The 13,893-nt window shown below is 46.1% G+C and overlaps 1 protein-coding gene across 3 annotated transcripts in view; it reads right to left on the reverse strand.

Moving 5' to 3' along the window:
- Window positions 1-13,893, reverse strand: part of LEPR (leptin receptor) — a 132,216-nt gene that overhangs the window by 21,596 nt on the left and 96,727 nt on the right. For all 3 annotated transcript variants that reach the window (XM_073593793.1, XM_073593792.1, XM_073593794.1), the window contains 4 exons: window positions 10,634-10,751; window positions 8,694-8,893; window positions 1,338-1,486; window positions 41-194 (listed from right to left, as the gene is read on the reverse strand). In XM_073593793.1, coding sequence (XP_073449894.1) covers window positions 41-194; window positions 1,338-1,486; window positions 8,694-8,893; window positions 10,634-10,751 — 621 coding nt within the window. The remainder of the gene's footprint in view (window positions 1-40; window positions 195-1,337; window positions 1,487-8,693; window positions 8,894-10,633; window positions 10,752-13,893) is intronic.

The raw sequence follows: 13,893 nt of genomic DNA on the forward strand, positions 1-13,893 counted from the left end.
CACCTTTAACCCCTCTTAGTAAATAAAGAAATGACACTACCTCTGATATCCTTGATGATTGGACTAATAGGATCACTCCAGTCGCTCCAGTACCCTGATACATTCAAACCTCTACAGCGGACTTGAACGGCGTATGATTCACAGGCGTCAACTTCCTCTATGGTGATTGATCTATTAATATATATATCTAGAACCTGAAAAATGTGATGGATTTTTTGTTTGGTTAATGTAACACTGATAGCCTACTGTGAAAAGAATATTCAATGTATTCGCATGAAGGTATTGTCATCAGATACTATCTTCTTTGTTTTTGGTGGACCTGTTGATCTCTCTAACTAAAATCATAATTTTTTCTCCTTATGGGTTGTAACTAGTCAAGCTTGGGTCAAAACTGGATAGTGTTATCCCTTTCTCTTTTTGTAATCAGAAAAGGAATACTATTGTTTGATATAAAGTTGAAAACTTTGGGGTTGAAAAAGCTGAGCCTGAGAATGCCCCTTACCTTGATGGTCAGTGGGAGGAATGTCTCTCTTGTAGTGGCATTCAGAATGCCACCATTACAAACAGCTAAAAAGATCATTGGTGTCATGCTGTTGGGTCTGCCAAGTGGCATTGTCCCCATAACCAAGCAGACGACATCGCATGGGAAGTCAATCACCCATAGCTCAAGGAACCCCTAGAAACCTCTGGAAAAACCCTGGAGTTCCACTGAACCGTTGCTGAGAATGGCTGCCCTAAACCGTTAGGATAAACACAATGAGGGGCTTATGCAGATGGATACAGAATAAATCAAGAGTCAGTCCAGTGTAAAACCTAAAAATTGATTTGTAATTGTTTTTAAAAAGTTCAATATCTGGCTGTGTGGAAATTCAAGAAAACAATTCAATGTATTTGTAAAAAAAAATGCATTAATGTTTTTGAAAATAATTTCATTCTGTCTACCTCGGGCCTTGGAAAGGAGAATTTTTGGAATCTGACATAAACCTACCTCTGAAAAGTTCTAAGGGATTCGATTTGGGCCAATCAATATAAATATGGATGCTGTAGTTCATCCATTTAAAGTCTGTTTACTACTTACAGTGATAAGAATATCTTACCATAAATATGGATACAATTTTTAGATGTAGTTGTGATTTTATATTTACCTAATAAAACTTGTGAATTTTTATAGTATATCCTTTCGTTTCTTGATAAAGTCCTTTGGGCATTTGGCATATGAATTTGACTATGAGCTGACAACAAACCTCCCTAGACTGCTAAACAACGCAGCTGTTTCTTCTGAATATACCCCAACTGTGTCCCCAAAATGATACTTCCTATGAGAAGAAAACCAGTACCTTCCATCCACCTTCTTGCCTCTGTACACGGTAGCGAACCTGGTAGTGCATGTCAAAGAAAGTGAAGGTCGGCGGTGTCCACCTCACCAATAAATATCCCATGCCCACCGTCATCTCAGCTAGGATGTTGGAGGGAGCATATGGCTTCACTAAAAAAAATAAAAATACATAATTTATGATCTTAAACAGTTTTAACAGATTTTTTTCTAATTTGGTCAAAGTAAAGTACAGTACATATATAGGGTAAATCCTCTTTCAGGTTTTTATTGATATCTGTGTCCCTACTGGGTAGATTCGCCCATTCTACATGTCCTGGTGACTATTGTCAGCAAGACATAAAGTGGTGGGAAATCCAAAAAGAGGTGTCACTAGAAAAAGAGGGTTGAATCTTTTAATGGGGACAAAATGAGACTTCCTCTCATTTTGGAGGGATATCCTGTCATTTCCTGTTGTGTCTCTGGGACAGGATGCAAAGGGAAATCTCCTCTCAGGCTCAGCAATAGAATGCAATGCCAAGCTGCAGAAAGCAAAGCCAGCAGACTATCAGTATGCATAAAAAAGGGAATTCCTTCCAGATAGATAACTATAATCCTACTACTTTATAAAACTCTGGTTCAGCCACATCTGTGGTATGCCATCCAGTTCTGGTCACCAAATCTCAGGAAGGATGTGCTGGAACTGGAGCAGGGCTTTCTTAATGAGAGGGCACACCTAGGCACTGCCCAGAGGCCCCAGCTGCATGGGGGGCCCCCGCACTTTCCCCAAAGCAGCTGGTCCTTGAGCCCACGCTGCCTCGAAATTGGGGGCCCCATGATGGCACTGAGAGTGATGGATACACAGGGGAAGCAGGCTGGCAGGCTGGCACAGCATGGCAGCGGTGCGCCATGCTGTGCAGAAGGATACCGATTATTTTACAGCTAGCAGGGATGGGCAGGGCCGGAGCGCCAGTGATGCTCTGACCCAGCTCCATGCAGCGCGAATGCTTGGGACTCCGAGGCTGCGGGGTAGGAGCTGGAGTGGGAGCTGCTGAGTCGGCAGCACTGAGAGCCCACCTGCGGAAGTAGCATTGTGGATGGTGTCATCATGGTGAGCCCAGCTGTCCAGCACTGTTTGCACCAAAAAGCTTGGAATGCTGGAGGGATGGTCCCTCCTCCGCCCTTCCTTCTGCCTGGTTGATTGGTATAGGTGAGTTCAGTGCTGGAGGTGGGCACAGAGCCAAAAGTTTACATGCACTGTATCTCAACTGGAAAAGGGGGTACTACATGGATGGAATAATGGTGCTGGGGATATCCAGGGTGTATGGGGGAAAACAATTATGAGGGGGGGATCTGGGGTGTATAGGGGGTAGCAATGCTTGGGGGAGCTTGGGTGGCTATAGTGCTATATGTATCAGGGATGTAGAGAGGCCACAGTGTAGGGGGTATCAGGGATGTAGTGGGGTCACAAGGGGCATCTTATAGTATATGGTTACAGTGCTGGGGGGAATATCTAGGGTGTAGAGGGGTCAGAGTGCTGGGGGGATAGCTAGGGTGTAGATGGGTCAGAGTGCTGGGGGGATATCTAGGGTGTAGAGGGGTCAGAGTGCTGGGGGAATAGCTGGAGTGTAGAGGGGTCAGAGTGCTGGGGGAATAGCTGGAGTGTAGAGGGGTCAGAGTGCTGGGGGAATAGCTGGAGTGTAGAGGGGTCAGAGTGCTGGGGGAATATCTGGAGTGTAGAGGGGGTCAGAGTGTGGGGGGATATCTAGGGTGTAGAGGGATCAGAATGCTGGGGAGATATCTAGGGTGTAGAGGGGTCAGAGTGCTGGGGGTATATCTAGGGTGTAGAGGGGTCAGAGTGCTGGGGGTATATCTAGGGTGTAGAGGGGTCAGAGTGCTGGGGGGATATCTGGGGTGTAGAGGGGTCAGAGTGCTGGGGGGATATCTGGGGTGTAGAGGGGTCAGAGTGCTGGGGGGAAATCTGGGGTGTAGAGGGGTCAGAGTGCTGGGGGGATATCTGGGGTGTAGAGTGGTCAGATTGCTGGGGGGATATCTGAGGTGTAGAGGGGTCAGAGTGCTGGGGGGAAATCTGGGGTGTAGAGGGGTCAGAGTGCTGGGGGGATATCTAGGGTGTAGAGGGGTCAGAGTGCTGGGGGGAAATCTGGGGTGTAGAGGGGTCATAGTGCTGGGGGGATATCTGGGGTGTAGAGGGGTCAGAGTGCAGGGGGGATATTTAGGGTGTAGAGGGGCCATAGTGCTGGGAGGCATCAGTCTAGCAGATATAGTATATGCACAGGACAGCTTTGTTACTTTATGTATGTAGTATTTTCCCACTGTTTCCTTGCTGTACAGAATGATTGTTCATGTAGTTAATGCGGTGCTCCACCCAAAAGGGGAAGCTCCGCTTGTCTGCCTCCTACCTACTTGATGTCTGTTTACCTGCACTGTCTCCATTGTAGGGGCCCCAGAGACTTACTTTGCCCAGGGGCCCATGAAGCTATTAAGACGGCCCTGAACTGGAGAACGTCCTGGGAAGGACAACAAAGCTAATAAGGGGACTGGAGGACCCCAGTTACAAATTACGACTACAAACATTAAACGCTTAAGAGGAGATATGATAGCGATATACAAATCTCAATAGTAATCCCAGCATTGGAAGAAAACTATTCAGCTTTAGGGAGCTTAAGAAGAAACGTGACCACTCCATGAAATTAGAGGTTTGACCTTAAGCTACATAGGGGATTCTTTACTGTAATGCCCCGTACACATGGTCGGACATTGATCGGACATTCCGACAACAAAATCCATGGATTTTTTCCGACGGATGTTGGCTCAAACTTGTCTTGCATACACACGGTCACACAAAGTTGTCGGAAAATCCGATCGTTCTGAACGCGGTGACGTAAAACACGTACGTCGGGACTATAAACGGGGTAATAGCCAATAGCTTTCGTCTCTTAATTTATTCTGAGCATGTGTGGCACTGTGTCCGTCGGATTTGTGTACACACGATCGGAATTTAAAGGATCGGATTTTGTTGTCGGAAAATTTTATAGCCTGCTCTCAAACTTTGTGTGTCGGAAATTCCGATGAAAAAAGTCAGATGGAGCCTACACACGGTCGGAATTTCCGACAACAAGGTCCTATCACACATTTTCCGTCGGAAAATCCGACCGTGTGTACGGGGCATTAGAACGGTAAGGATGTGGAACTCAAGTATTAATCATTTAAAAAAACTCTTATTTGGGCATCTCAGTGAGTGCAATATACAGGGATATGGGAAATCATATTGACTTAAACACACACATGTACACACCCACACAGGTTGAACTGAATAGACTGGTATCTTTATTCAACCTTACCAACCATGTAACTTTGTAACTGAACTGAGACAGAAAAAAATTAACTGACATGGGTTTGAAAACTTTCCTACTCCATACAAACCTATAAAGAAAAGTTTGGAGTTCAATCTGCTTATATTTGTTTGCTTATACAGTTCTTCCCACCCCCTTTCCCTATCAACATGCTAAGAAAATTTCTAAATAGAACCTTTCCATTTCCATTTTTCATTACAAAACTCACCTTCAGTCCAGCAATGTGGCGTCCTGGAGCTCACCACCAGCCAATGACATCTTTGAGCGGGTATTGATCGCCGGGCCAATATGATGTCACTTCTGCACATGAGCCGGAGTTTAGTCAGCTTCAGCATTACTGAATTTGTACATTGGGGTGCGCGTTCACAACTCACTGTACAGGGAGGGACAGGCAGGTAGGTTAATTTAATACAGAGGAGACAAAGCATGTCTCTTCTGCATTAAAAATCCTGCCTGTTCGCCCATTTTTATATTATATTATATATTATATTCACAGTCTCTGAAAGCCTCCTGCAGCATGTCTGCAATCTCTGACCATTTCTTGTATCATCTCTGCAATCTATGACCATCTCTTGTATCATGCCTGAAATCTGACCATCCTTGTATCCTGTCCACAATCTCTGATCATCTCCTGTATCATGTCTGAAGTCTCTGGCCATCTCTTGTATCATGTCTGCAGTCTCTCACCATCTCTTTTATCATCTCTGAAGTGTCTGACCATCTCTCGTAATATGTCTGCATTCTCTGACCATCTCTTGTATCATGTCCACAGTCTCTGACCATCTCTTGTATCATGTCCGCAGTCTGACGATCTCTTGTATCCTGTGCGCAGTCTCTGACCATCCTTGCATCATGTCCGCAGTCCCTGACTATCCGTGTATCATATCTGCAGTCTCTGGCCATCTCTTTTATAATGTCTGCATTCTCTGACCATCTCTTGTATCATGTCTGCAGTCTCTGACCATCTCCTGTATCATGTCCACAGTCTCTGACTATCTCTTGTGTCATATCTGCAGTCTCTGACCATCTCCTGTATCATGTCTGCAGTCTCTGACCATCTCTTGTATCATGTCTGTAGTCTCCAACCATCTCTTGTATCATGTCCTAGATTGTAAGCTCTAATGAGCAGGGCCCTCTAATTCCTCCCGCATTGAATAGTATTGTAACTGTACTGTCTGCCCTCATGTTGTAAAGCAATGTGCAAACTATTGGCGCTATATAAATCCTGTATAATAATAATGTCTGCAGTATCTTACCATCTCTTGTATCATGTCTGCATTCTCTGACCATCTCTTGTATCAAGCCCATAGTTACATAGTTACATAGTAGGTGAGGTCGAAAAAAGACACAAGTCCATCAAGTTCAACCTATGTGTGTGATTATATGTCAGTATTACATTGTATATCCCTGTAGGTTGCAGTCGTTCAGGTGCTTATCTAATAGTTTCTTGAAACTATCGATGCCCCCCGCTGAGACCACCGCCTGTGGAAGGGAATTCCACATCCTAGCTGCTCTTACATCCTTAGTCTTTGAGCACATCCTGTTAGGTGTCTACTGTTTCTAAAACGGAATATCATTTTATGTGCGACCCTTTGGTGATGTCGGGGGTCACACTTGAGCCCCCTCTAGATCAAGAAAGTTGACCACCACTGCCCTGGTGTTATAGTTTAAAAAAAGCCTATTGATCCACTGTGCCATACTGAGCTTCCGCTTCACACCAGCAGGTGGCAACATGTCCATAAGAATGGGAAAGAATTTTTTAACTTTTCAAAAATGTTTTAGAAAGTGCACAAAGAAAAGTTTGGAGTTCAATCTGCTTATATTTGTTTGCTTATACAGTTCTTCCCACCCCCCTTCCCTATCAACATGCTAAGAAAATTTCTAAATAGAACCTTTCCATTTCCATTTTTCATTACAAAACTCACAATTTTTCTCTTTAAAAAAATGTTCATTCTCTTTAATTGTTATACATTTTTTTTTAGATAAATACATTTATACACTCAGCTTAACACATATTCATTTATTAAGATGTTTGTTTATTTAAGAGAAAAAATCAAATAAAAAGCCAAATCCCGTCTCTCCTTTTTATGATCCCTACATTGTTCTGCATTTGCCCATACACCATTCCCTGGTACCGCAGTACCTTCCACTAAAATTCATACTAAGGCGTAACAACACTAAAAAATACGGAATGTAATGCCACTCATAAATGATATTCAAAAAAATGAAAATTCTTATTAAAGAAAAAGGACATTGCACAAGTTGTCCGTGTAATAGATGGAAAGTTGAAAAAATGACCGAAGGTCCACTTTAAAGCCACCCCTACACATCTGCCAACATGAGTGTTTTCCTGCTTGCCAAAACACATGGTGCTACAGCATCATGAAGTTCGGTGTGGCACGATTTGGCAAAAAGGTCAGGGACTTCTTTTCAGGTTTCCCGTGCATAAGGCAGCCTATTGAAAATGAATGGGCTGCCCTGTTCACAACGCATGAGACCACCTGGAAAACCTGTGCCCACTCCATCACACCTACACAGTGTGAACGGAGCCTTAATAATTACATGTACCATTTTATTTCTCTTTCACTTGCAATGTGCCTTTGAAGTTTCTTGGGAATCCAGCCATTCCCTGAGTAGAGTAGATTCTGTAGCACAGCCAAAATTCCTCCTCCCAGGTCATAGCCCTCTCCTCCTCTGGGAGGGTCTAATTGCTGCCTGTACTGGCCCAGCTCCTCCACCACATCCTGGTGTAAACTTTTATGTAGCTGCTAGAAGAGGAGGGAAGATGAATACTAAAGAGTGTGTAAGAGTCCAGGGCTTACTACCCATGCACCAATGGCGCGTTGCCGCAGGAGGAAATCCGTGCCAACTGAGCATGCGCCAAAGACGCCCCAGGCCGCCAACCCGCACCTGCGCAGAAGACTTGATGGAAAAGGGCAGGAAAATGCCCAGGACGTGCATAGGAAGTGACCTCAACATGATGGAAAAAGGCGGGAAAATACCAAGGAGGCGCACAGCAAGTGACTCCAAAAGTTCTCTATATAAGCCCAGCCCAGACACTGCCAGATTGCTGGATTATCTTCAGCCCCCCCCCCCCCCCTTGTTCCTGTGCTGGTGTGTGATCTGTCTTCTTGGGATTAACCCTTTTATGCTTAATTGCCCAACTGGACTTGACCTCGGCTCAGGTCTCGGACTAAGGCTCCGCACCCCTGGCACCCGTGCCACTCAGTGTCCACCAAGTCTCTGTCTCCATCTCCAGAGGCTTTAAGGACCCGAGGTGCAAGGGAGGCCTCCCCACTACTTCGGTCTCAGGAACGTGGCCCTCATGACAGAGTGTCATGGAGAATAGCTCAAGCCAGCAGGGGTACTAAAATTACCCCCAAGATGGCGCAGCCCAGTCTTAGGCCTTTTTAGATGTCTTTTACAGGTAAATTATATGCATAAAATACATTACATGCATATATAATCCTATATAACAGGGTCTCTTTAAAGTTCAAGCCAAACCTTTTTGGCATCTGTGGCCAATATCTATCCCTCCGCTGACCTGTGCAGTTGATACCTGTAGACCTCCATGGGGTCATCTTTGGAGACCGCACTATACCTGTGTATCAGTACTGACTGAGCATTCATGACCAGCAGAAATTGGATTTTGACCACGGGGTGTGAAGACTGTAACAGGCCAGGGTTGTAACATGTAGGTAAGTATACATCTGGGGCAGAGACAGGAGGGTTACCTTTGTTCAGAAAGGTAGGTAGGGAAGATAACTTTAGTTTCTGCATACAGTTATCCTTTAACAATAACTAAAGATAATGTATATTAAGCTCATGGTATTCACATTTATATCTATAAAAAGCCTAGGGCTACATATTTCCTTCTACTGTAGTATATCCACAGTGCGGTCCCATGGCCTGGAAGATAATGGGTCTACAGAACAAGATGGCTGGACATCGGGTACATTCTGCAAAGAGTATTGATTCGGTTTGAAGCAAATGAAATCTTCGCTTACCTTCATCTCTGGGAATGACGCAGACAGGTACAGACCGTAGCCGCCCCAGAGGGTGTTGTATCTCCACCCACATAATATAACTGAACGTGGCTTTAATCGTGCTAAAAACACATCTGTAAAATCCGTCCTCCTGCAATGTGCAGCTTTTTTCAGCAGAGTCGCCGTATCTTATATTCGTCTCAATACAGTAACTCATATCCCTATAAAACAAGTTGAAGAATATCACTTAGTTGTGCACATATGTGTGTGTGCATGTGTATTTATACTGGCGGTGTCAGTAGGGCAGTGGATGGTGTCAGTAGAGCAGTGGATGGTATCAGTAGAGCAGTAGACGGTGTCAGTAGAGCAGTGGATGGTGTCAGTAGAGCAGTGGATGGTATCAGTAGAGCAGTAGACGGTGTCAGTAGAGCAGTGGATGGTGTCAGTAGAGCAGTGGATGGTGTCAGTAGAGCAGTGGACGGTGTCAGTAGAGCAGTGGACGGTGTCAGCAGAGCAGTAGACAGTGTCAGTAGAGCAGTGGATGGTGTCAGGAGGGCAGTGGATGGTGTCAGTAAAGCAGTGGACAGTGTCAGGAGGGCAGTGGATGGGGTCAGTAGAGTAGTGGACGGTGTCAGCAGAGCAGTAGACAGTGTCAGTAGAGCAGTGGATGGTGTCAGTAGAGCAGTGGACGGTGTCAGTAGGGCAGTGGACAGTGTCAGGAGGGCAGTGGACAGTGTCAGGAGGGCAGTGGATGGTGTCAGTAAAGCAGTGGACAGTGTCAGGAGGGCAGTGGATGGGGTCAGTAGAGCAGTGGACAGTGTAAGTAGAGCAGTGGACAGTGTCAGGAGGTCAGTGGACAATGTCAGTAGAGTAGTGGACGGTGTCAGTAGAGTAGTGGACAGTGTCAGTAGAGCAGTGGATGGTGTCAGTAGAGTAGTGGACGGTGTCAGTAGAGTAGTGGACAGTGTCAGGAGGGCAGTGGATGGTGTCAGTAGAGCAGTGGATGGTGTCAGTAGAGTAGTGGACGGTGTCAGTAGAGTAGTGGACGGTGTCAGTAGAGCAGTGGATGCTGTCAGTAGAGTAGTGGACGGTGTCAGTAGAGTAGCGGACGGTGTCAGTAGAGCAGCGGACGGTGTCAGTAGAGCAGCGGACGGTGTCAGTAGAGCAGTGGACGGTGTCAGTAGAGTAGCGGACGGTGTCAGTAGAGTAGTGGACGGTGTCAGTAGAGTAGTGGACGGTGTCAGTAGAGTAGCGGACGGTGTCAGTAGAGCAGTGGACGGTGTCAGTAGAGCAGTGGACGATGTCAGTAGTTTTTATTATTTATTGCAATTTAATTTTTTTATTAATTACTTTTACAAATTTTTTTTGAAATATGAGGGGTTTAAACAGGGTGAAACTGCGCCACACAGGAACATCTGGCACAACTATGGTTATGCATTTGTAAAAAGAAAAATGCAGCTATTGGTCCTGTGGAACTGCATGTACTTGTTCTCTGCGAATGGGAGCAAAATCCAATTCATTCATGGGAAATAGAGTGAATCATACAGTACTGTGCAAAGGTTTTAGACAGGTGTGAATAAATGCTGTAAAGTAAGAATGATTTCAAAAACATATTTTTTAATAGTTTGCTTTTGTCAATCTGCAAAAGGCAAAGTGAGCGAATAGAAGAAAAATCTAAAGTAAATCAATATTTGACTCCCCTTTGGCTTCAAACCAGCATCAATTCTTACACTTGTACACTTGCACAAAGTCAGGGATTTTGTAGGATTAGGGTCAGGTCCCAGGTGTATGATTAACCAATTATACCAAGCAGGTGCTAATGATCATCAATTTCATATGTAGATTGAAACAGTCATTTTCCCCCCTCCTGGGGATCACTGAGCAGCTGTCAGCACAAAGTACATTGGAGGACAGCCACCCACTATCCGTACACAATCAACCCCTTCCCGTTGTCCACTCACTGGTAGGATCGGAATGTCCAGACGCTGTCCTTCAGAGATGAAATTTGCTTGGAACTCCACCTACAGGTCATAGCTGTGAACTTTCCATCAGTTTCGCACGTTATGCTTATATTAACATCTGCCAAATAGTCCAACAAAAATATATTAGTCTGGCAAACAAAATAGACAAAGAGTTAAGATTTACAAAGATCAGCTGTGACATGCAGAGAATAGTAATTGGGGGCAAGGAGCTCTACACTGACTTCAATTAATTAAGGGGTTACATTAGTCTCCCAAAATGAAATATTTTAGTTATAGGTGGAGCTTAAAGGGCTAAATCAGGCCCTGGCTTCCTATAGGTCTTAGACGCTTCATGTCAGGGACATGGCTGTCACGGTACTGGCAATGTTGCCCAGAACATTCATGGACGCCCACGGAGGGTCCCAAGACGTGCACCACGCGTGTGCCACGCATCAGCGTGCATTGGCGCACGCTGGCGCGCATCGGCGCAATACGCACGCGCAATACGGCGCATGCGCGATGGTGCACAAGTGGCGTGACAGACGCTGGCACCAGTGGCCCTATTTAAGCCAGCCTGTGACCACAGGACATTGCTGGATTATCTCCTCAGCTCCCTTGTGTACCTTGACCTTGCTTCCTGGTCTGTGATTACCCGTTGTGACCCGGCTTGCCTTGACCTCGCTTCCTGATCTCCTGGTTTGACCCTTGGCCTGCTCCCGGACTCTGCTTCTGCTTCCTGATCCCCCGACTTGACCTTCGGCTTGTAACCGGACCCTGCCTGTGTATGACCTTGGCTCGCCCCTGTGTATGTTCTGGACTGACTTATCTGTGTATGACCCCTGGCCTGTCTCCTGGTTTCTCTGTTTACCTGAACACAGCAAGTTCTGCTCTGCCAGCTCAGTCATCCCTCAGTGGCTGAGCTCATCGGACTGCAAACAAGCACCTGGCCAACCATGCTTCTTTGGGCACCGTGCTTCCTGTTCCCAACTCCAGGAACGCACTGCACTTAGCCGCAAAGGGAGCCCTCTTAGCATCTCGATCTCCATACACGCACCTGACACTCCAACAGTGAGATCTTCCCCCCATATTTCCACATTTTTTGTACACCTGGAAGTTTTGTGTCTCCGCCCACCCTTGTGTGTCACAGCTCCTCCTCTTATATTCTCCATAATATAAAATAACTCAACCCCTTTATGACCACCCAACACATAAGTGCAGCGGCAAAAGGGTGGTAGCTATTGTGAAAGCCAATGACAGACGTCACGTGATGAGCCGATCTTGTAAGCTCTAACGAGCAGGGCTCTCTGATTCCTCCTGTATTGAATTGTATTGTAACTGATCTTCTGCCCTCATGTTGTAAAGGGCTGCACAAAGTGTTGGCGTTATATGTATATCCGTATGATAATAATAATAATAATATTATGGCCATAATTGAAAGGGTTTACATGGCGGACCACGGGCTGGATCAGGACCGTGCCACTGTCCTATCCGGACCTGCAGTTGTGTCATTTAGGAGCCGCTTCTCTTCCCCAGCCTTGGTCCCTGTCATTCTCTGCATGTTGGGAGGCACAGCTCTGCATTGGGGGGGGGGGGCGCTAGTAAGCTGAATGCTGAAGGACCACCCTGCATCCTAGCCATCAATCACTTGCTGGTTATATATGAAAAGCAACCGGTAGCTCTTATTCCCGTCCAATGCAGAGCTGTGCCTCCCGCACCCGGGATATTACCATTGTGCCTCCCGACCTCTGCTCGATCTAAGGTAGGAGAGTGAAGGGCAGATGACACTGGGGGGGGGGGGGGGGTGATGTGAGAGGAGGTATTGCTGGAGGGGGGAGGCTGGCTGGATATCCAGAGGGCAAAGTACACTACTTTGGGGGGTAAAAGGGGGGGGGGTTAGTGCTGTGGGGGGCTGTGAAGTTAGGCGGTGCTATGGGGGGACTGTGAAGGTAGGCGGTGCTATGGGGGGACTGTGAAGGTAGGCGGTGCTATGGGGGGAATGTGAAGGTAGGCGGTGCTTTGGGGGGACTGTGAAGGTAGGCGGTGCTATGGGGGGACTGTGAAGGTAGGCGGTGCTATGGGGGGAATGTGAAGGTAGGCGGTGCTTTGGGGGGACTGTGAAGGTAGGCGGTGCTATGGGGGGACTGTGATGAGGCAGGGTTGTGATTTGAGAGGGGGCGGTGCTGTAGGGGTGTAAAGAGGGCAGAGCACATTGCTGGGGGATAGGGGATTTGTGATGTAAGGGTGATGTAACGAGGGGCAGTGCTGTGGGGGAAGGTGATGTGAAGGGAATGCAGGTAATGTGTAGACAGCAGATCTCACTACTGTGGGGGGATTTGTGATGTGAGGGGGCAGTGCTGTGTGTGTGAGGGGTTGATGTGAATGGGGCTGGTGATGTGGGTGGGGGGTGATGTGAAGGGGGGCAGTGCTGTTGGAGGGGGGGGTGATGTGAAGGGGGGTGGGGGCAGGTGATGTGAAGAAGGGCAGTACTGTGGGGAGGAGGGGTGATGTGGAGGGCGGTGGGGGCAGGTGATGTAAAAGGGGCAGTTCTGTGGGGGGGGGTGATGTGAAGGAGTCTTCACACAAACGTGAGATTCGGACCTCTGTAAAATTTAATTCAATACCCCTGGTCTATATTATGAATTGAAAACTAGACTTTAAGAGTACCTTTCAAATATGCCAGGAATCAAGCAAATATCATCAAACAGACCTTATACTAAATAAATATTTATATTTATATATATACTTTTCAACAAATCTGATGTATCAATTACACGTTTTTTTCTTCATACAGATCTCCCAAAATCTCACTTATCTAACAACACACAGCAATTACACGTATTGAGTGTCAAGCAATCTTCTGTTCCATGGTTGTAAGTACACGAGTGCTAAGTACATGAGATTACTTACTTACTATGGAATAGAAGATTGCTTGACACTCAATACGTGGAATTGCTTTGTGTTGTTAGATAAGTGAGATTTTGGGAGATCTGTATGAAGAAAAAAACATGTAATTGATACATCGGATTGGTTGAGCTGTGTGCAGCTGAGAATATCTATTCACTGGCAAGGGGTACTGGGGTTTCTAGGCAGTGTTTCTAAAACCTTTTTTGTCTTGCGGCGCACCAAAAAGATGTAAAAAAATCTGCGGCACACCTGAAAAGATTTAACTATTTTTTGTGGCGAAGAACTTATTTATTTTTACTTCTGCAAAAATAAATCCTTATGCCCTGTACACACGGTCGGACTTTCCGATGGAATAT

The sequence above is a fragment of the Aquarana catesbeiana genome, linkage group LG07 (genome assembly GCF_042186555.1).
Source record: "Aquarana catesbeiana isolate 2022-GZ linkage group LG07, ASM4218655v1, whole genome shotgun sequence".
Taxonomy (NCBI): Eukaryota; Metazoa; Chordata; class Amphibia; order Anura; family Ranidae; genus Aquarana; species Aquarana catesbeiana.